This window comes from Orycteropus afer, unplaced genomic scaffold, assembly GCF_000298275.1.
Source record: "Orycteropus afer afer isolate SDZICR_OR568_19922 unplaced genomic scaffold, OryAfe1.0 scaffold00008, whole genome shotgun sequence".
NCBI lineage: Eukaryota > Metazoa > Chordata > Mammalia > Tubulidentata > Orycteropodidae > Orycteropus > Orycteropus afer.
The window spans coordinates 6871463-6893903 of record NW_006921595.1 but is presented as its reverse complement, the minus strand read 5'-3'; the positions used below and the strand labels follow the sequence as shown (position 1 = coordinate 6893903).

The 22441-nt window shown below is 41.9% G+C and overlaps 1 protein-coding gene across 1 annotated transcript in view; it reads right to left on the bottom strand.

Annotated features, from left to right (window-relative positions):
- Window positions 1-22441, bottom strand: part of JAZF1 (JAZF zinc finger 1) — a 461024-nt gene that overhangs the window by 2244 nt on the left and 436339 nt on the right. Inside the window, exon 4 of the mRNA XM_007945577.1 lies at window positions 13599-13768. Coding sequence (XP_007943768.1) covers window positions 13599-13768 — 170 coding nt within the window. The remainder of the gene's footprint in view (window positions 1-13598; window positions 13769-22441) is intronic.

Genomic DNA, 22441 nt, shown 5'->3' with positions numbered 1-22441 from the left:
GTAGATGAAAATTATGAAAACATTTCATCATGTCCTTGTTTTCATGGGGAATTTGTGGCAAGATGGACCATTTTAAAAGCCCAGCTGCCCCTGTGCTTAGTACCGCTACATACCTAGTTAGAAAACAGAGGAAATACAAAATGAGATAAAATGCACTAACAAAAAGGCATAGCAGCTGCAACAGGATTAGGGCTTAGCTCCATTCAGGCCAGCGTTTTTATAACTAAGGCTAGAGAAGCTTTGAAACCAGAAATGCTAAAGCCACAAGAAACATGCAACTAGACCTAGAATTTACCAAAAGGACAAGCTGGAGTTGTGATTCTAGCAGACTCTGTGGTCTATTCTCAGCTTGAATGTAAACACTGTGTTATATATATATATATATATATATATATCTGTCTAAGACTGTGAGGAAAACACAGCCAACCTCATACATCAGCATTGTTTATGGAAAAATTAGGAAGCCATCTGCATATCAGGAAGTGTGACATTTCCAAGGATGGCCAAAGAACCTGTCTTACCATCACTCCTTTCTTTCTTTTGCTGTGATTTAAATTGTTCATCACTGTTAGTGGGACACCCTTACCAGCAAATGTTGAATCAGACTTGTTAAGCAAGCTTTTAATATAAATAATGGGAACTCTCACTTTCTGAGATTATAGGAGTTCTAAAATATTCACTGAAATTTGTAATTAAGAGGTGGAGACAGATGTTCTGTCAGCATACTCCACTCAATCCCTCTACAACAGAGACCCAGAAAAACCAAGTGAAATAGATACGAATAATGATCCTGGAATTCTGAGCATCAAGTGAGAAGATTAAGAATTAAATTGAGCGCTGACTGCAAAGTGACATGGAGCAAGATTAGTGACTGAGGAGAGAGAAGAGACCAGGATTGGCCAAAGCACGACCATCTTGAATAGAGGCATCAGATGCTGATGAGGAGGGAAAAGAAAAACAAAAAAACCATGAATCCCACTCAGCGATAACACAGTATAGACACATCAGGAGGAATTCAAGAGGACATTAATGGTCCACTAGTCAGCCATATCTACTGCACTGACCACTTCACCCAGTGGACAAGCCCCATTGTCAGCTCCTACACCACTGGATCAGTAACAAATGGTGGACACCACCTGATCATGCCAGCTCCTCTTCATGACAGACAGAGACCCACACTCACATTCTCAGCAGTTATTCCACCAATCCAAAGATAGCTGGGGAGTGTCCTGCCAAGCTGCCAAGTTAATCACAGAAGCACCCCTACCCTACTTGTCCAGATATATAGAAAGAAAAGCAAAACAACCAAGGCAAAACAAACCAACACACAATCAACAAATAAAAACAACTTCAAAATTTCTTGGAGACAACAGACAACTTCAAACAAAGAAACAGGACAACATAGCAGACACAAGTGACCAAAATAAAGAGAAAACCTCTCTGAGGAAGAACAGGTAATAGAACTAAATAATAAGAAATTCAAAAGAGTATATATAAAGAATTAATAAAGAATATATATCACATAACTTTCCAAGAGCTCAAGGAAACCATGTAACAGAATCAAAGAAAAGATAAGCGATGCCCTTGAAGAATCCTGGAAAATCTTACAAGTACGAAATGACAATGTAGACAATTAGGAATCATACAAAAACAGCAATCAGATTTCCAGAAGATGAACACTAAAATTATGGAGATAGGTATTGAGAGGATGAAAGAGTAGATTCAAACTGGCTGAAGAATGCATATCCCCGCTAGAAAACAAATCCCTTGATATCAGCTTGTGTGAGGAAAAAAATCAGAAAAAAGAATGAAAAGAAATGAAGAAAACCTAAGAGTTAAATGATACCAAAACAGATAACTTATGCCTGATTGGAATTCTACAACTAGAGGTAGGGGGACCCTATGCAGAAAATTGTTGAAGACTTGCTAGCACAAAATTTCCCCAATGTCATGACAGATGAAAAGGTATCTATCCAAGAAGCTCCATGAACCCCATATAGGACAGACCCCGAGAGAAAGTTACCAAGACAAAGCACAATTAAACTTTTCCAAAACAAAGACAAAGAATCTTGAGAGCAGCTCGGAAAAAAATGAAACGTTATCTAAAAAGAAAAACCAATAAGACTAAACTTTGATAGCAGAAACCATGCAGTGGGATGACATACACAAAATCTTTAAGGAAAAAAGTTGCCAACTAAGAATTATATATCCAGAAAACTGTCCCTCAATATGCTGGTGAAATCAGGACATTCACAGAAAAACAGAAATGAAAGGAATTTGTAAAAACCAGACCAACCCTATAATAAATGCTAAAGGGAGTCCTTCCGACGGTAAACCAACAATGGAAAACAATTTAAGATTACAACACATGACAACACCACCCAGAAACAAACCTAAGAAAAGAATTGTAAAATCTAAAATAAGGTTACAAAATGGAAAAATAGAGAACCAGAGGATTAAATCTGTAAATGATACCAACTACAAAGCAAATAGAGGAAATAAATGGTATAATTAGAAAACTTCCACATATGGAGAGGAAGTCAGGATGATGTCAATATAGAACAGACTGTTCCAAACTTAAGGAACTCTGGTGGTACAGGGCCAAACATATTTGACTACTAACAAGAAGGCTGGTGGTTCAAACCCACCAGTTGCTCTGTGGAAGGAAGATGGGGCAATCTACTTCCATAAAGATTTACCACCTTGGAAACTCATGGGGTCACTATGAGGTGGAATCAACTCGATGGTTGGTTCCAAGCTTATGGAGATAAGAATTTACTATATGGGGTAACCATTAAGAAAATTAATAAACCTTCTAACCAAAATAAGAAAGAAGAAAATCACAAGGACTTAGGAAACACAAAATCAACAATAACAAAATGAACTCTGCAAAAAAAAAATATTCAGAACAAAGAAAGCATCAGCACCATGGCAAAAAACGCAAAAGTTTGACATCAGTAAATTCACATCTATCACTAATTACACTAAATGTGAATGGATTAAAAATGGACCATTTAAAAGAAAGAGAGTATCTGACTGGATAAGAAAACAAGACCTATCAATATGCTGCCTACAAGAGACTCCTAGACACAAAGATAAAAATAAAAATCAAGGGATGGTAAAAATCATCAGGCTGATGGTAACAAAAATGAGCAGGAGTGGCAATACTAATTCTGTTATATTGACTTCAAGGCAAAATTCAGCATAAGGGACAAGGAAGGGCATTACATGATGATAAAAGGGTCCACTGACTAAGAGGACATAACCATAATTAGTATCTGTGCATCCAATGGAAAGGCTCCAAAATACATAAAACAAACATTAACTGAATTGAAAGGAAAAATAGACAATTCTACAATAGTAGTTAGTAGGAGACTTTACACACTACATGAAATGTCAGACAGAACAACTAGACAAAAGCTCAACAAAGATACAGAAGATATCAACAATACAGTCAACCAACCAGTTTGATTTACAGACATATACAGAACACTCCATTCAACAAAAATATAATACACGTTCTTTTCCAGTCCATATGGATCATTCTCAAGAACAGATCATGTATTAGGCCACAAATCAAGCCTCAATACGTTTAAAAACACAAATACTACAAAGCATCTTCTTGGATCACAATGTTATAAAATTAGAAATCCTATTATTATAGGAAGACCAAGGATCAAAAAATCAAATACGTGGAAACTGAATAGTACACTGCTCAAGAACCACTGAGTTACAGAAGAAATAAAGTGTAAAACACACAAAAAAATTCCTAGAAACAAACAAGATTGAAAACACATGCCAAAACCTTTGGGACACAGCAAAAGCAATAATCAGAGGTCAATTTATAGCACTTACTGCGAGAAGAAAGAACCAAAATCACACCTTATCCAACAACTGCAATTAGAAAAATAGCAACAAAAGAAGGCTAGAGTCTCCAGAAGAAAGGAATAATAAAGATCAGAGCACAAAAATAAATAAATAAGCAGAAAACAGAAGAACTATAGGAAAAAAATTCACACAACTAGGAGTTAGTTCTTCGAAAAGATTAACAAAATCAACAAACCACTGGCAAATTTAATTAAGGGAAAGAAGGAAAAAATGTGAATAATATAAATAATAAATGAAGGGTGACATCACAGCAGAACCACCAAAATAAAAAGGATCATAGAGTGGGAGCTCTGGTGGCATAGTGCCTAAGGCATTTGACTGCTAACCAGAAGGCTGGCAGTTCAAACCCACCAGCCACTCCTTGGAAGAAAGATCGGGCAATCTACTTCTGTAGTGATACTGCCTTAGAAACCCAAGAGGGGGTTGCTATGAGTCAGATCTGACTTGACGGCAGTGGGTTTATTTTTATTTATTTATTTATTTTTAAAAAACCAGAATAATGTGAAGAACTGTACTCCAACAAATTAGAAAATCTAGAAGAAATGGACAAATTTCTGAAAACACAAGACCTACCTAAACTTGCACAGACTAAGGTAGAATATTTGAACTGACTGACAAGAAAGGAAGAAATTAAGCTGATCATTAAAAAAAGAAAGGAAAAAAAAAAAAAAAACTCCCTACAATAAAAAGCCTTGGCCCAGATGGTTTCACTGGAGAATTCTATCAAATGTTCACAGAAGTGACACCTGTCCTACTCAAGCTGTTTCAGAAAACAGAAAAGGATGACATATTCCCAAATTCATTCTGTGAAGCAAGCATTAGCTTGATACCAAAACCAAGCAAAGACATAACTAAAAAGGAAAACTACAGACCAATAACCCTCATGAATACAGTTGTAAAAATCTTCAACAAAATCCTAGCCAATAGAACCCAACGGTATATATGTATATAAAAAAAATACCCCATAGCCAAGTGAGACTCATACCAGGTATGCAAACATGGTTTGACATTAGAAAAACAATGGAAAGGAAATTACATATCCATTACATAAATAAAACAAAGGAAAAGAGGCACATGATCATATAATCAGTGCAGAAAAGGTACTTGATAAAATCCAGCACCCATTCCTAATAAAAACTCTCAGCAAAATAGGAATAGAAGGGAAATTTCTCAACATAATAAAGGCAATACTTGCAAAACCAACAGCCAACATTACTCTCAGTGGAGACTCAAAGCATTCCTCTTGTGAATTGGAATCAGACAAGGATGCCCTCTATCACCACTTCTATTCAACACTGTATTAGAACTCCTAGCCAGGGAAATAAGGCAAAAAAAGGGAAATGAAAGGCCTCCAAATTGGCAAAGAAGAAGTAAAACTATCTCTATTTGCAGATGACATGACCCTATATATAAGAAAAAACAAGAGACTCAGCAAGAAAATTACTAGAACTAATTGAAAGGTTCAAATTCATCAAAGTGGCAGGATAAAAGCTCAGCAAAAATCTGTTGGATTCATCTACATCAATAAAGAGATCTCTGAAAAGGAAATAAGGAAATACCATTTATAATAACTACCCAAAACATAAAATACTAAGGGATAAATCTTACCATGGACACAAAAGACCTATACAAAGAAAACTAAAAACACTACTACAAGAAACTATAAGAGACCTACATAAATTGAAAAATATCCTATGCTTATGGGAGCTCTGGTAGCATAGTGGCTAAGACACTTGCCTGCTAACCAGACGGCTGGCGGTTCAAACCCACCAGCCACTCCTCGGAAGGAAGGTTGGGCAATCCTACTTCCGTAGTGATACTGCCTCGGAAACCCAAGGAGGGGTCGCTATGAGTCAGGTTTGACTCGACGGCAAACAACAACAACAACAACAATGGATAGCAAAGGTGAACATTGTGAAAATGTCAGTACTACCAAAAGCAACCTACAGAATGAATGCAATCCCAATCCAAATTCCATCAACATTCTTTAAAGACATGGAAAACATTGCCCAACCTTCCTTCCAAGGAGTGGCTGGTGGGTTTGAACTGCCAGCCTTCTGGTTAGCAGTCAAGTGCCTTAGCCACTATGCTACCAGAGCTGCCTATTAGCCATTAGAGAGATGCAAATTAAAACAATGAGATATCACCTCATCCCAGCAATAATGTTGTTGTTGTTGTTATGTGCCGTTGAGTCGGATCCGACTCATAGCGACCCCTCCTTGGGTTTCAGAGGCAGTATCACTACAGAAGTAGATTGCCTCATCTTCCTTCCGAGGAGTGGCAAAGTTCAAGACAGAAAACAACAAGTGCTGGAAAGGGTATGGAGAGATCGGAACTCACACACTGTTGGTGGGAAGAAAAATGGTACAACCACTGTGGAAAATGGTATGGCGTTTCCTTAAAAAGGTGGAAACAGAAATACCATTTGATCCAGCAATCTCACTATATGAATATATCCTAAAGACTTGAGATCCAGGACACAAATAGATATATGTACACCCATGTTCAATGTAGCACTATTTATAATAGCAAAGACATGCTAACAACCTAAGTGCCCATCAACAGATGAATGGATAACCAAACTATGGTATACACACACCATGGAATACTATGCAACATTAAAGAATAATGAAGCTTCAATGAATCAACTCATAACGTGGATGAACTTAGAAGATGAACTCAGTCACAGAAGGACAAATATTTTATGAGTCCATTATAAAAAGTCAAGAAAAGGATTACATGGGGAAGGAAATTTTCTTTGTTGATTATCAGGGATGGGAGGAGAGGGGTAGGGAAGGAAAACTGATAGTTAAGAGATGAGTGTTGATTTGGGTAAAAGGAAATATGATATAACAAAAGCACGTGATCAGCACAACATCACTAAGGAAAAGGAAAACATGGAGTGGTCCACAAGAGAGACAATACTGCATTATGAGTAATGTTGTTATGTGCCGTCGAGTTGGACCTGACTTATAGTGACCCCTCTTTGGGTTTCCGAGGCGGTATTCCTACAGAAGTAGATTGCCCCATCTTCCTTCCAAAGAGTGGCTGGTGGGTTTGAACCACCAGCCTTCTGGTTAGCAGTCAAGTGCCTTAGGCACTATGCTACCAGAGTTCCTATTATTACTATTATCATTAATAGCAAACACTAATCTATGGGTGGATACACAGGCAGGCAGGAAGATCAGGTATGGATAGGCGAATGGGAATAAACCCATGACTATACATGGGTATGGAAGACAATATTTCTACATATATATTTGTATGTGCTATAAAAAGGTCCACATGTAGTATAAAGCTAACAGGGCAAAGTGAGGATAACTTCTTAGTCAGAATCAACCACCTTAAGGACTGAGTTGCTGGCCCTGCAGGCTTAGGACCACGGTTGCAGAGGACATCAAGCTAATTGGCACAACATAGTACACCAAAACACTGTTCTATATCCTGCTTTGGAAAGTAGCGATTGGGCTCTTAAAAGCTTGCAAGCAGCCATCTAAGATGCAACTACTGGTCTCTCCTAATCCACAGCAAAGAAGAGTGAATAAAATCAAAGATGCATGGAACAGTCCAAAGGACTAATGGACCATAAGAACCTCAGCTTATATGACCCTGAGACCAGAAGAACTAGATGGTGACCAGCAACCAATGCCAACCACTCTGAAAGGGATCAAAACTGGAGAACCTGGATAGAGTGGGAGAAAAATGTGAAATAAACCTCAGGGAATGTAACCAGTGTCACACACACATAAAAAAAAATGTATGAACTGTTGAATGTACAATGAATGTGCTTTGTAAAATTTCACTCAAATCACAATAAAAAATTAAAAAAATAAATTTCTAATTAAATCTTAAAATGAGGTGGTCTTTTGAAAATATTAATAACTACACAAAAAAATATTGGCAGTTGTCTTGCAAATGAAATGCTTAAATCCTTTGGCCTCTGAAGAGGAAAGAGAAATTAATCTTCAATAGGGCAAGAATGGTCACTATCACTTATTAAGAACTCATCCCAATGCTGGGTTTTGCGCAGTGGTTACAGTACTTAGCTTCTCAGTGAAAGGTTGGTGGTTTGAACCCACCAGCTGCTCTGCAGGAGAAAGATGTAGCAGTCTGATTCCATAAAGATTATACCCTTGGAAACCCTGTGGGGCAATTCTGTTCTGTCCTATGGGATCAGTATGAGTTAGAACTGACTATGGCAGTGGGTTTGGTTTTGGTTTGTCCTTAATTCAATCCTCATCTTTTATATGAGAAAACTGATGCCCAGAAAAGGTGAATGACAGCTCATGTGGCTAAAAGGTGACAGGGTTGGAATGGAAGCAGGGATGGCCAACTCCACTGTCTGTATGTATATTACCTCAGAATTACCTACAGCCTCCTAGTGTGGGAGGTACTCATTAATTAGCACAACCAGCTGATGAGCTTTTAAGTATCTTACTAGTCAAGAAGGATTGGGATACTCAGTCTGGAGAAACTGGCTATGAATTACAATGGTCTCCTGATATAGGCTAGTATGCAATATATCCTGATACAGGCTAGTGGGGCAGGAGGCAAAAAGGAAGATTTGGGGTGGTGGGGTAGGGGAAGGCTGACATCAGTTGATTGCCACACTAGGTTTTACCATCAGAACTACCGGCCCCTATTTATGGAATTAAGTCAGTCAATGGACAACAAACAATTGAGAGGCTACTGTCATAATTTCATTCCAAATCAAATCATGAAACCTAAAGTCTGGACGCCAAGCTGGGCCATCCTGACTTTAATGTTATTTCATCTTTGTTGTTGGTATTCAGGCCTGAATATGTGCAATATGTGACACGTGCCCTTGCTATGGAACCTGTAGCTTTCAATTTCCTGTAGGCCTTTATGTTCCACATAAAGGAGAGGATGAAGTTACTTGGGGATTGGATGAGGAACCAAAATGAGAAAGCAGAGTTGAAGATGGTGGTGGTGGTGGTGATGTTAGTGCTGCAGGTGACACTTCCCACAGCAGTGAGGTGTCACTCCACCAGCCCCAGAAAGCCAGGTGCTGGGATGCATGTCACTCCATCACACTTGCTGTGGCTGCACACACAACATCCATGGTGAATCGGGTGACTTTCTGGGAAGAAAGGAATCACTTCTGTTTTTATCCCTGATTATTAAAGTAATTTATAATGTGTGTTCAGTGTAGATACATGCAGAAATTTAGAAAATCTGGAAGAGCATAAATAAGCAAGCAGAACAGATAAAATCAACTCTTAACATTTGAGGTATTTCAATATTTTTTTTCTATATACGTTATGTATCTCATTTTCAAACCAAACCAAACTCACTGCCATCAAGTCGATTCCAAATCATAGTGACCCCCACTGGGTTTCCAAGGCTGTAAATCTTTACAGAACCATACTGCCTCATCTTTCTTCTGCAGAGCAGCTAGTGGTTTTGAACCAATGACCTTTTGGTTAGCAGCCAAATGCCTTAGCCACTACACTGCCAGAGCTCCTTTATGTATCTCATTTAGCACCTATTTTTTTCTACTTAATGTTACTGTGTGAGCAATTCCTTTGTCATTAAACATTTTTTGAAATATTTTCATGGCAGAATTCTATTTCACTCCCTTATTGTGAGAAAGTTAGTATATTCCACATTTGTGCTGACTTTAATGTGATGAACATCCTTGTACATCAATTTCTGATGCTGTACTTAGGATACGTTTCCAGAAGAGGAACCATGGAAGCTAAAGAATGCAAACATTTTTCAAAGTGCTGATTATTGACTGTCACATTGATGTCCAGAGAGGCTGTGTCAGTTATACTTCCACCAGGGCTTCTGGAGGGATCCTTGAGGGGCAAGGAGATTGAAATCTATCGAAGAAGCGAGAAAAAAGCTAAAGTACCTTCTTCTTGGGAAAAACCTGACCCACACACTTGCCTGTCTGTTTATCTCCATAGCAGAAGCCAGTCTTGCTGAAATAACCAATGTGCTCCATACAGTGGAGGCTGCTTTCAGAGAAACATGGAGGAGGGGCCTTGTTCTGTTTTACATTTCTTTAAAAAAAAGTAGCAAAAGGTCTTTAATCCCACCTCAGAGCACTTCAACCCTTCTTTTAAATGTATTCACAATTATAAGGTGTGGGGAGTCCTCTCTCTTTTCTCCAAAGTTAGAAGAAAAGCGTGAGTAGCACAAATGCAGATGGGATCAGTCGTCTGGCCTGGAATGTGTTTGGGAGGAATTCAAGGGAATGAGTCATCCTGCTGCTCTGGGGTTTTGCTGGTCAGCAGGGAGCACACAGTTCCCTCCTCGCCATGGAGTGTGCCTTTATCCTTTTATACTTTGAACATCTACCAAGTCCTGAGATCTGTGCTGGGCACTGAGGAAGTGACTGTGAAGGTCCACTAGGTAGTAAAGGATGTGGTGCTTCAATGCAGAAAGTGCTCTGCCAGCAGTAAGAATAAAGCATCTGAAAAGGTCAGAAGAGAAGAAATGTGATCTATGAGTCAGTATGGGAGATCCTTAAGGGCTTCCCACAGAAGGTGGCATTTAAGCTGTGCTTTAAGAAATGAGTGGAATTAAAACGAGAGGTGCCGATGGAGAGAGCACGGGAAGGGGGACATTCTTAGGTAGAGAAAGCAAAATGGAACACGTAGAGACTCAGCTATACTGTAAAGCCCTTATCCCTTCACCTACTCAATTAGAAGTCGGGGAAATTAGCTGCCTCGTCTTATTTCAGCCCTGTAAGTGCCAATGAAATGATGAAAAGAGGTGATCCTGAGTCAGTGCTAATTGTGACTAACTGGTCACAAACTCCCTGTCAACAGGGGATGAGAAAATTCTGAAGTTATCCCTGGGAGTGAACAATACGGTAGCACCTCCGGTTTCTGCCTGACTCCAGGGCACACCAGCTCATTCCCATCCTTCTCTTACCAAACACCCAGACCAGCCAACCTACTGCAGTGACTAGGACAACATGATCATAAATCATCCTAGAGAACATGACTGCCCTAAGGCCAGGAACTGTGAACAGAAAGAGCCAAACAAAAGCCTGAGGAGCTATGACCACCCTCGTTTCCAGTGCTTGGTTAGGAGAAGTACTTACATGTTTGTTCTTGTCTCATCTATCATCACTTGACATGCTGGCCCAGAAAAGGAAAGTCACACTTGCCTCATGGAAACCAGGACCACTGACTGCCATCCACGTCATGTGTCAGCCAGCGGTACTGAAGCAGGGGGCCTTCTGGTCCACAGGGCACTACATTTTCTTTTGGCTTTAGATAGAGGGAGAACACTCAGAAAAGCCCCATCAGCCCAGCTGTAGAAAATGGAAGGAGGGAAGTATGAGAAACGCAAGAAAAAGAAAAGCAAAAGAGTGAAAGAACAATGACAAGAAAACAGAATTGACTGAGGGGAAAGGAGGTAAAAAAGGAAAGAAATGAAATGAGATACAGGCAAGAGAAGAGAAGGTCTTGCTCTCTTTGACTGGGATGAAGGCTGTACATTGTGTCCAAATACATGGAAGCGCTATTGTTGTTATGTGCCATTGAGTCAGACCCGACTCACAGGGACCCCTCCTTGGGTTACCTAGGCAGTATCACTACTAAAGTAGATTGCCCAACCTTCCTTCCAGGGAGTGGCTGGTGGGTTTGAACTGCAGCCTTCTAGTTAGCAGTCACATGCCTCAGGCACTACGCCACCATAGATCTTAATTAAAAACTGTTGTTAGGTGCCTTCGAGTCGGACCCGACTCACAGCGACCCCTCCTTGGGTTTCCAAGGCAGTATCACTACAGAAGTAGGAATGCCCAACCTTCCTTCTGAGGAGTGGCTGGTGGGTTTGAACCACCAGCCTTCTGGTTAGCAGTCATATGCCTTAGGCACTATCCCACCAGAGCTCCTATGGGAAGTGTAGAGTTCCTTTTTTTTGGTCACCCTTGGCAGGGGTCGTTATTTCTTCTTTTAACTTAGCTGATGTGACATCCTTTAAACAGCGCTGGAACTTGAGAGAGGGCAGCAAGACAACAGACGTAGGAGGAACAGCTTGTGGAAAGAATGGAGAGAGCTGGCGCCCAGAGAGCAGACAGGATACGATGACAGCATCCGCTGTCTAGATTTTTCTAGTTTAGAGAAAGAGGAAAAATCTCCTTCTGAAGTGCAGAGATGCCCTCTGGAGAAATAGTTTTATGTAACAATAGCCTCGGCTTTTTGCAACCTGAGCGATTTAGCTTTCTCTCCTCTTCCCCTCCCGTGTGTGCCAAGATGCGCTCTGTCGTCCACCCAACAGCCCCCAGGTTGCCCTGCTAGGATCTGTACATCTCCACACTGGGGGCTCATTTTAGTTTTGAACAAAGAGCATCTGGACTTTACATGCCACAATTTTAACAGTATATATAACAGGTGAAGCCCTGGCCCACTGAAACCTTTGTGATACCTTTGTTTTCATGCTTTTATATCAGCAGCAGATATAAAAAGTACAAAAATAGGCTTTTTCATGTCAGAGACATATTTAAAAAGGAGCTGTGTAAGAAGTGCTTATGTGATCACATGTTATTGAAACCTTTTTCTTCTAACAGCCACTTCTAACAGCCAATCTGCTGAGCTACGGGTGAATTAGCATACCAACAAATGACCTAGCTATGTTGCTGATTTTTATATTTCTGTTTTTATACTCCACAGTTGGACCTCACGGTTGGATTTTAAAGAGCTGCTAGCACCTTATGAGAAAGTTTGCACATTTGCTTTTGCACTTAAGGTGCCCTCCTGGACCCACACTTGAATGATATGGGTGTTTCTCATTGTTTCGTCCCTTTGAGTTTTCTTAGTGGAATGTATAGTGCCCTCAGGTGCCCATGCCACCCAGTCAGACTCTCAGAGACACTGGCTCTGTTGTGTCTATAGAAAGGAGAAGAACATCCAAGCCCCTTTTCCTCCCGAGACCTCTTTCATGCCGGGGAAGGTGAGGTATGGGGTAAGTGAGACCTTGCTTAGCTGGAAGCTAAGCACCCAAAAGAGCTATGAGGACTTTTAAGACTTCAGCGTGGTCTTCTGTGATTTTGGGAGCCAACCTGTAGAACTATCAGTTAGGTGATAGTTCAAATCAATAGGTGACACGTTGCTTTTGAGTTGTGTTGGCTAAGAATACTGAAAGTACCATAGACTGCCAGAATGCTCCTTGGAAGCAAGAATGTCCAGACTTCGTCTCACTTACGTTGGTCATGTTGTCAGAGTGGACCATTCCCTGGAGAAGGATATCATGCTTGGTAAAGTGGAGGGTCAATGCAAAAGGGGAAGGCCCCCAATGAGATGGACTGACACAGTGACTGTAACGATGGGCTCAGGTATAGCAAGAATTGTAAGGCTGGCACAGGACTGGGCAGTGTTTCACTCTGTTGTACAGAGGGTGGCTATGAGTTGGAGCCAACTCAATTGCACCTAAAAACAACAACAACGGATTCCTGATCTAACATGAATATAAAGGATATCAAAAGACATGGGTCTCCAACAAGAGGTAGCTATTGACTTCCAGGTCCCATGTAAGGTAGGAGAGGTGAAAACACCCACCCAAACATCCTGAAACCAGGAGCCAGTGTTCATGTGGGGTACAGTGTGCCCATCTCAGTTTCAGGAAAGGGAAGCGCCTCACCTGGGCCCCTACATGAGTAGAAGGGACCACCATCTAATGTGGGGGTTGCCCTCTGTGCACGCAGTAATCCCCAGCGAGATGGGTTCTCTCACCTTGTATCGCTTTTTACATCCAGGAACTGGGCAGGCAAAAGGCTTCTCCTCCCCTCCATTCATGCACATGGAGCTGAGGATGGCTTCAGAGCTGATGGCGCTCTCGGTGGTCCAGGACTCATCGCTGTCCGACTCCTCATAGTCCACTTCCTCCTCGTCATACTCACTGCCTGCGGGAGCAGAGCACACAACACCCATCAGAGTCACCTTTTCAGAGGCTAGCTCCAGCCACTCACAGGGCAATAGGACCTGCAGTCATGGCAGCTACTGCTGCCCTTGGGGAGGGCGTCCCAGACACAAAGAGACTGCACATGCTTACTCCTGATGACCTCCCTGAGAAGGCGATTTGCTCATTCCCATGTAAGAGACCAGGTTATTTGTGGCTGGGAAGACTGAGGCTAAAAACAAAAATAACAACAGAACCTCCCTGCACATGTGAGCGAAGCCTGGTGTTCCAGACACTAGAATCTTCTGTCCTGACTTTTATCCTTGACTGGCCTAGTAATGCCAACATCCCAGGGTAAGGGGCTACGTTTTACTGTTATTAGGGATTTCCATTTCAGTGGGAATGAGTTTCAGATCTTCGTCTTTATAGGTTGAGCTGGAAGACCATGAGGACATTTGGAACTCAAAGGGGTTACCCCAAAGTGGAGAGCAACGGGGCAGAAGCCAAGAGCTCTAATGATAAGTTGACAGAAGACAAGTCTGGCTCATGGAGGACAAAACAACTCCCTGCCACACACCGCCAACCCCCCACCCCCCTTTCATTTCTGCACAGCATTTCCCCTCAGGGCAGACTCATCGCACCCACAGCATTCAGCCAGGAGGGGCTTCCCTGAGCTCTGAAAGGTTAAGGGCTCCGCTCAGGATTGAATTAAAAATCAGGCAGCAGGGATGGAGAACCACCGCAACAACCAACTTTTTAATGAGGCCCAAAGCCACTTATTTGGAGCTGTTGTACAATACAGACCTGAAGGACATAATTCTACAGATCATAAACAGTGTAAAATAATATGTTGACAAGTCCTAATGCATTTACAAGCCCCATGGAATAAATAGGAATTATAGCACAACATTAATAAGAATTATATGGTAGCAATTATAGTTGTGAAATTCATCCCCCAGGTGTGAGGCTAAATTGTACCCGGGGCCTGGCCTGGGTGCTCCGTGGGCTCACTCTGCTACATCAATTATTTCAACACCAACTATTGGCACTTTTATTGGGTTTCATTTTAATAGGGATTATTAATAAGATTGTTTGAAGAGCCAGTTGAGCCAGCAACAGGGGTGCCAGCGTTTGGGGCTGAAAGTGAAGAGAATGCAGGAAGGAAGGAAGGGACCTCAAGCTCACAGAGTGCCTATTATGTTTCAGGCACGGTGGGTGCCGGATCTCATTGAATCCAACAGGAACCCTGTTGCGGGAGAGTTATTGTCACTTTTAAACATGTGAGGAAACTGAGCCTGGGGGAGGTTAAAGAGGCGTCACTTTTCCCCAACTTGCTTCCCAGGCCCCAATGCCAGCAGCTCTCCTGAGGCCCTTTGGAGGGGCTGCTCTGCCCTGTATGTCCCCCTTAGCCTCCTTCCAGGTTATAGGTTCTTTCCCATCTCCCACATGGGTGGGATTCAAATCAGTCTGTTCAGAGGCCCGTTAGGAATTCTTGGTGCAGAAAAATAATCTGGCAAAACAAGGCTCTGGAACGAAAAGCAGGTTCCAGCCAAGCCTGCAGTCCTTGGCTGTGGCTCCCGGAGCCAGAGACCCCATTGGGGATGCTCTTTTGAGACAACACAGGGTGCTACACCCGCCTCTCAGTCGGCTGTGAGCAAGTCTCAAAATCTGTTTTTAAGTAGGGCATTGTTTTGGACATTTTACTCTTAAACAAATGCCACATGCTGGTGTCCTTTAAACTGCTTGTTAGGAAAACTATAAATGCTATTTCACAAAGCTTCTCCAGCATGACTTCAGAAAGTAAAAATGACTAATTTTCCCATCTAATTGGACTAATTTATTAACCTGAATACCAAAAACCATGTAACATGTACAACTGGGGGTGGGTAGGGGTGGGAAGCCCTTGACCAACTGAGGTCTTAATGAAGCCTAGCAGAAGACAAAGCTTCAAAATGGTTTTGAATCAAAAGGGCCCAGTGCTGAGGGGCTGATGCTGGATCTGCAATGGCCTGGAGACCACGTGACAATCAGCCCAAGTTGGGGACAATGAAAAGATGTGCTGGACAACAGACATATATTGGCACTGTCCAAGGCAGGCTGGGCCACAAGTACACTCTAGTTACCAGTAGTCCACAAAGTCTTTTAGTGAAACTAATTGCCTCCCCTTGGATGGGGTCTGAGATGGACCTGCTCATACTGAATTCTGTCCTACCATGGAGATGCATAGTGCACAGACCTGGGGTCATGTCTTAGCTCTTATTCATTATGTAACAACCTTCTTGGCCTCTACCTCCTCTACTGTGAAATGGGGGCAAAGCCCTACCTTGTAGATTTAATTTAAGTCTTGGAATTAATATCTAAAAATCACCTGGCATCGGAAGATCTGTCACAAAGAAAATGCTCAGAAAATGGAAGAGAGTGTAAGCAGTATCAATATTATTTCTGTATTTTTAGAAAGGCCTGTGAAACCAAACAAAAAGTAAGAAGTAATTCTGGAAGACTTGAGAATCTCTCCTAGAAAAACTTTGTGAGGGACCCCACACCAGGACAGTCCCCATCTTCGCTGTGGACTTCTTAGGCAGCAGAGCACGTTCCCTCCTCAGTGAGGCTGCAGGGAGCAGGGTGGAGAGTGTGGCTTGGCGACAGAGTTCCCTGCAGGTGCCTGCCACTGACTGGCTGTGTGACATCAGGCAAGTGGCATCACATCTGAGCCACCAACACCTCATCTGGAAAATGAGGCTAATAACAACACCCACCTCTTCAGACTGTTGTCAGTTCTGGTTTTAGAAGAACTTAGAACAATTCCTGGCACAGGGTAAAGACCAAAGGAGTATTTGTTAAATAAATGTATCACAGTTTATTTCACCCTGTGTGTGTGAGGTCTACTGGTGCCCAAGAGAATGATCCCCAAATGCTACCCTTCAATCAAACAGGAGTACTGTTGGTACAGCAGCTGTGAGTAGGGTCAGTTTCTCGCCTTCAGGTTTTGGTTTTTCAGTGTGGGGGTGGGAGGGCTGTGGGTATTCCTGGGAGTCACACATGCTCAGATGTACGTGCCCACTTGGGGCTCACATCTGGAAAACCTGCTGGTAGGGCCCACAGTGTCCTGCAGAAAACATCTGAGGCCCACAAAAGACCTGCTATTCGTCCCCTTTCAAACATCTTTGAATCCTACAAAGAGCGAACCTGAAACTACCATCATGTGCTTAGTTACAAAACCATCTGGTCCAACCCTTCTTTTTGGTTTTATTAATTTCCTCATGTCTTTCCAAAAGACAAAAATAAGCCCAACCCAGTTCACTTTCAATTTCTGCTTCATCTGTTAATTCAAAACTACCTTCAAAAAATTAAAACAAAACCAAGAAACAATGAAAACAAACTTCGGAATGAATGAATTTCCAGCAGCTTCAAGACCTTTGTTAGGCAATTTCCCACCCATTTAAATTCCATCCATTTAGAATCACAGCCGGCTCCCCTAGCAATGGTCTTCAAACTCTTTGATTATATACTCCAATCAGTGAAAGACTGTGAGCAGCCCCCAAAGTATGAATGTGCATGGGAATATATATATGTACTGTGAATGACATACAGTATTAATATATTACATTATAAAATGTACATAAAAATAAGAGATAAAAATAATCATGCATATTAAAAATTGTCAATAAATTCTAATGAGTATTTTAGTAACTAAGTTATTAAAGATTTAACATTTCCTTTTCACACCTTGTCTGAGTGGTGCAAATAGTTAACACACTTGACTGCAAACAGACAGGCAGGCAGCTCGAGGCTCCTGGGAAGAAAGGCCTGGCAATCTACTTCTAAAAAGTCAGCCACTGAAAAAACTCTATGGAAGCAGTTCTACCCTGACACACATGGGCTTGCCATGAGTTAGAATCAACTCAACAACAAGTGGTTTGGTTTCCCACACCTCATGGCCGTCTTGCACATCCCTGCCCTCACCCCTGCCCTGCTGACTGGTGACCACCGCTCTCCAGGATGGTTGGAGGGGGTCAAAGAACAGATCACAGTCCACTTTGAGGTGATTCTCAGATTGAAATGAAGCCCTGAACTATTACAGAAGAAAAGGAGGGCAGTAAGGAACGGATACATTCATTCATCCACTCAGCAAGCATTTATCCAGCACCAACAGTGAGAGGTGCTGTCATCCTTATGGTCCTGTCTGAACCCTATCCCAAGAATCTACGGAGAAGGTGGGAGGGTCCTTGCCAGTAGCTGGAGGGGATAACCAGGAAATAAGACGAGGCCCTTGTTTTGTGCCCTGCCATCAGGAATTCACAATCATTAATTTCTGTATCATTTTCCTCAGTGGAAAAATCATAAGAGGATTTTCTCTTTATAAAAGCAGGAAAAAAACCGCAGTCACTATCAACAGTTATAAGGAGTTGGGGGCAGGGAGACAGGGAGGAAAAGGCTTTGAAGTGTGTGAGTCATAGGATGTACCACTGTACACGTGCACATGTTCATGCCACCAACTGGGCCGAGCTCCGTCACCACCCAAGTCCTGCTGGTGCCTCTGGGCAGCTCACTCTCACTCCACAGAGCTATTTCCAGTCATGTCTGCTTTCCTCAAGCCTCTGACCACACTTCTGTCTGCTCACCCCTTTACTCTTAGCCAATCGCCCAATGCTCTACTTTAACACCTATAGCTTTCTCATCCTCTATACTCATAAACATGAAATAGTGACATACAGATAGATAAAAATAAGTCAACCTTTTCCAGAAACTCAATGAGCCACATTTTTCTTATAAAGTAGATCATTAATATTCATATGAAAGTGATAACTGCAGTGGCAGCAAATTAAAACTCTCGTGGGGTGTCAAATTCTGGCAAATATATTATCAAAGAGTTGCCTTTCTGCCTTACGGATTTATCATTCTAAATTAGCTTTCAATGGTACTGACCCACTTTGTGTGAGCTGAAACAACAGAAGTCAAAGTAAGTTGGCAGCACATGATTACAATGAAAGACATACCAGTGGCTCCTTGGACCGTACACTGTGCCCCCAACATTCCTGACCTGGTCCTCTGCCTCAGCTCACTCCCAGAATGTCATTCTCCCCATCTCCTCCTTAACGATGGTCCTGGTTCTCCCAGGCAGAAGTAATCTCTCCCTCACAGGACTTAACACTCCCTAGCATATTGCTGGGCCCTGTGCTTCTTTTTCTCTGGCACTGGGAGACACTAGGTCTTATTTGTTAGGGCAGTCGTGGTACAGTGCTAGAATCCTTACCTTCTGTGTGGAGACCTGGGTTTGAATCCCAACCAATAACACCTCTTGCACAGCCACCAACTGTCTGTCAGTGGAGGCCTGTGTGTTGCTATGATGCTGAACAAGTATCAGTGGTGCATCCAGACTGAGATAGGCTGGGAATAAAGGCCTGGCAATCTACTTTTGAATATCAGCCAATGAAAACCATATTGATCTGATCTGTAACTGATTATGGCAATAGTGCAGGACTGGGCAATGTTGTTCCTTTGTGCATGGGGTCATTACAAGTCAGAGGCAGACTAGATGGCAGCTGAATTCACACAGTGCTAAATATTGCCCAGTATTAGTACTGGAAGAGGAGTCCCCTAGTTGGAAGGCACTACACAGCAGCTGCAAGAATGGACTAATATGTACCAATGATCATGAAGATGGCACAGGACCAGGCATGGCTTCCTTCTGCTCTGCGTAAGACTGCTATGAGTCAGAGGTGACTCAAAGGCACCTAACAACATCATCATCATCCCACAGGACCCAGGGCAGTGCCTTGCACTTAAGGAGCCAATGGACATGGATCTGTTGAATGAGTGAGTGACTACACTTCATAGCCTTTAGAAATTTAGAAATAGCTTCCACTCTAGGATATCTTACACTTGAAAAAATAAAAGAAGGAAACTAGATTATCTCACTTGCTTGTTTAAAGCCCTTCAGTGGGTTCCCACAGAAGTATGGAAGCAATCCAGCGTCTTATCACGACCTTACTCTACAAATATTTCTAAATGTTCAGATACGATGTAGTGCCTTAGGCATTGACTGCTAACCAGAAGGTTGGAGATTCAAACCCACCAGCTGCTCTGCAGAAGGAAGATGGGGCAATCTACTTCTGTGAAGATTTACTGCTTTGGAGATCCAATGGGGGTCGCTATGAGTTGGAATCAACTTGACGGCAGTGAGGCTTTTTTTTTTTTGTTGTTGTTTTTTGGTTTTAATTACCAAAATAACAAATCCATTGCTGTTGAGTAGATTGTGACACACAGCAACCCTATAGGGCAGAGTAGAACTGCCCCATGGGTTTCTCAGGCTGTAATGTTATAGAAGTGGATTGCCACATCTTTCTTCTGTGGAGTAGCTGGTGGGTTTGAACGACTGACCTTTTAGTCAGTAGCTGAGCAATTAACCAGATTCTATTAAACTAGTAAGTCAAAATACAATTTTTTAAATAAAATGCTCTTATGTATTTAAGTGCTGATTATAAACTTTGTGAAATTCTCTTAGAGAGTTTAACAAAATGATGCAAACTTACTTAACGCTTTAACATATTAAAAACAGACAAATCACACAGATTATCACAGAACTTACACTTAATCTATTAAGTATGTTCTTATAGATTTATTTTGTCATTATTGCCATACTTAGTTTTGACTTTCCTAGGGTTACGAGAAGCTGGTGAAACCCAAGAGAAACAGAAGCTCACCTCAGACCAGTGAGGGTGGAGGCTCTGAGTCACTGACCAACTGATTCCTGCTCAGGACAAGGAAGGACCTGCATTTTCTGAATTGGACTCAAGGTTCGCTTGTTCCATAAACATGACTTTTAAAGCTCATGTCTTTCTTGCCGCTAAGTGCTTTCAATATAATGATTAGAGGTATTGAAGACTGACCCTCTTGGGAGACAAGGGATACTTTGGGGGATCAGCCCTCTTTCCAGAGGACCTAATTCCCCATCTTCAGTCCATCCTTTTTGCCTGTTTGTGACCACAGGTGTTGGCCAGTCTGCCCTGCCCTTACCCTACTTTCTATGTTCCGTGAAACTCTGGGGCTTACAATTCCCTGCCTATCTGCTAATGGAGATGGAGGAAAATAACACCTGGATCTTATAAACAGACATGTCCTTTACAGAAGAACACAACACCCACCCATACATCACTGCCCCTGTAGCAAAATTTACAGAAATATAAACATAGCCTGTTATGCCCACTCTTCTTTTATTATAACTACCTTACAGAACACTTGGTATTAACGTTCCCATTCTGAGAATCATTTTTGGACTCACTGTTTGCCATAGATTCAGGCCCATTACTAATCATTACCACTCACTGATGCTCAAATTATCACAGCTTGCCCAGTGCAAGCCCTGTATGTCACTTCCTTTTTAGTGTTTCTCCATTCCAGTCTTTTAATTTGATTTTTCTTCTCAAAGTTAGGAAGGAGCCCTGGTGGTTCAACGGTTAAAGTGCTTGACTGCTAAATGAAACATCAAGGAGTTGGAATCCACCTGCTACTTCATGGGAGAAAAGACTTGATGATCTGCTTCCATGGAGATTACATCTAGGAAACCCTATGGGACAGTTCTACTCTGTCACACAGGGCTGCTATAAGTTGGAATAGAGTTAAGGGCACACAACAGCAATTAAAGTGGTAATTTTGCACAGTAAAAAGTCAAGTAATTTTCTACAAGGCTTGGAGTGACCCCTTAACCCTGATCTCTGCTCTTCACAGGCAATCACTTTGACCTGTATTTACCTCCTCATTTCTAAATAACCAGCTTCTACTGCTGTTTCTAAGGAGCTCTGGTGGCATAGAGGTAATTAATCCAATAGTAACCAGAAGGTCAGTGGTTCGAACCTATCAGCTGCTCCATGGAAGAAAGATCAGGCAATCTGCTTCTGTAAAGATTTACAGCCTTGAAAAACCAACAGGGGTCATTATGAGTTGGAATCAACTTGATGGCAGTGAGATTGGTTTGGTTTGGTACTGCTGTTTCTGGGTGCTCCACTTTGGGTATCTATTGACTTTCATGACACTTATTCAACTTGTATGCTGAGCAAATAATCTAAGAAGCTGGGTTATATGAAGAAGAACGTGGCATCAGGATTGGAGGAAGAATCATTAACAACCTATGATATGCAGATGACACAACTTTGCTTGCTGAAAGTGAGGATGACTTGAAGAACTTACTGATGAAGATTAAAGACTATAGTGTGCAGTATGGATTACACCTCAATATAAAGAAAACAAAAATCCTCACAACTGGTCCAATAAACAGCTTCATGAAAAATGGAGAAAAGATTGAAGTTGTGAAGGACTTCATATTACCTGGTTCTACAATCAACACCAATGGAAGCAGCAGTCAAGACATCAGATGACATGTTGCATTGGGCAAATCTGCTGCAAAAGACCTCTTTCAAGTGATGAAGAGTAAAGATGTCTCCTTGAAGACTAAGGTGTGCCTAATGCAAGCCACGGCATTTTCAATCACCTCTTATGCATGTGCGAGCTGGACAATGAATAAGGAAGACCGAAGAAGAGTTGATGCTTTTGAGTTGTGGTGCTGGAAGAATGCGGAAAGCACCATGGACTGCTAAAAGGACTAACAGATCTGTCCTGGTGGAAGTGCAGCCAGAAGGCTCCTAGGAAGCTAGAATGGCCAGACTTTGGTCATGAAGGA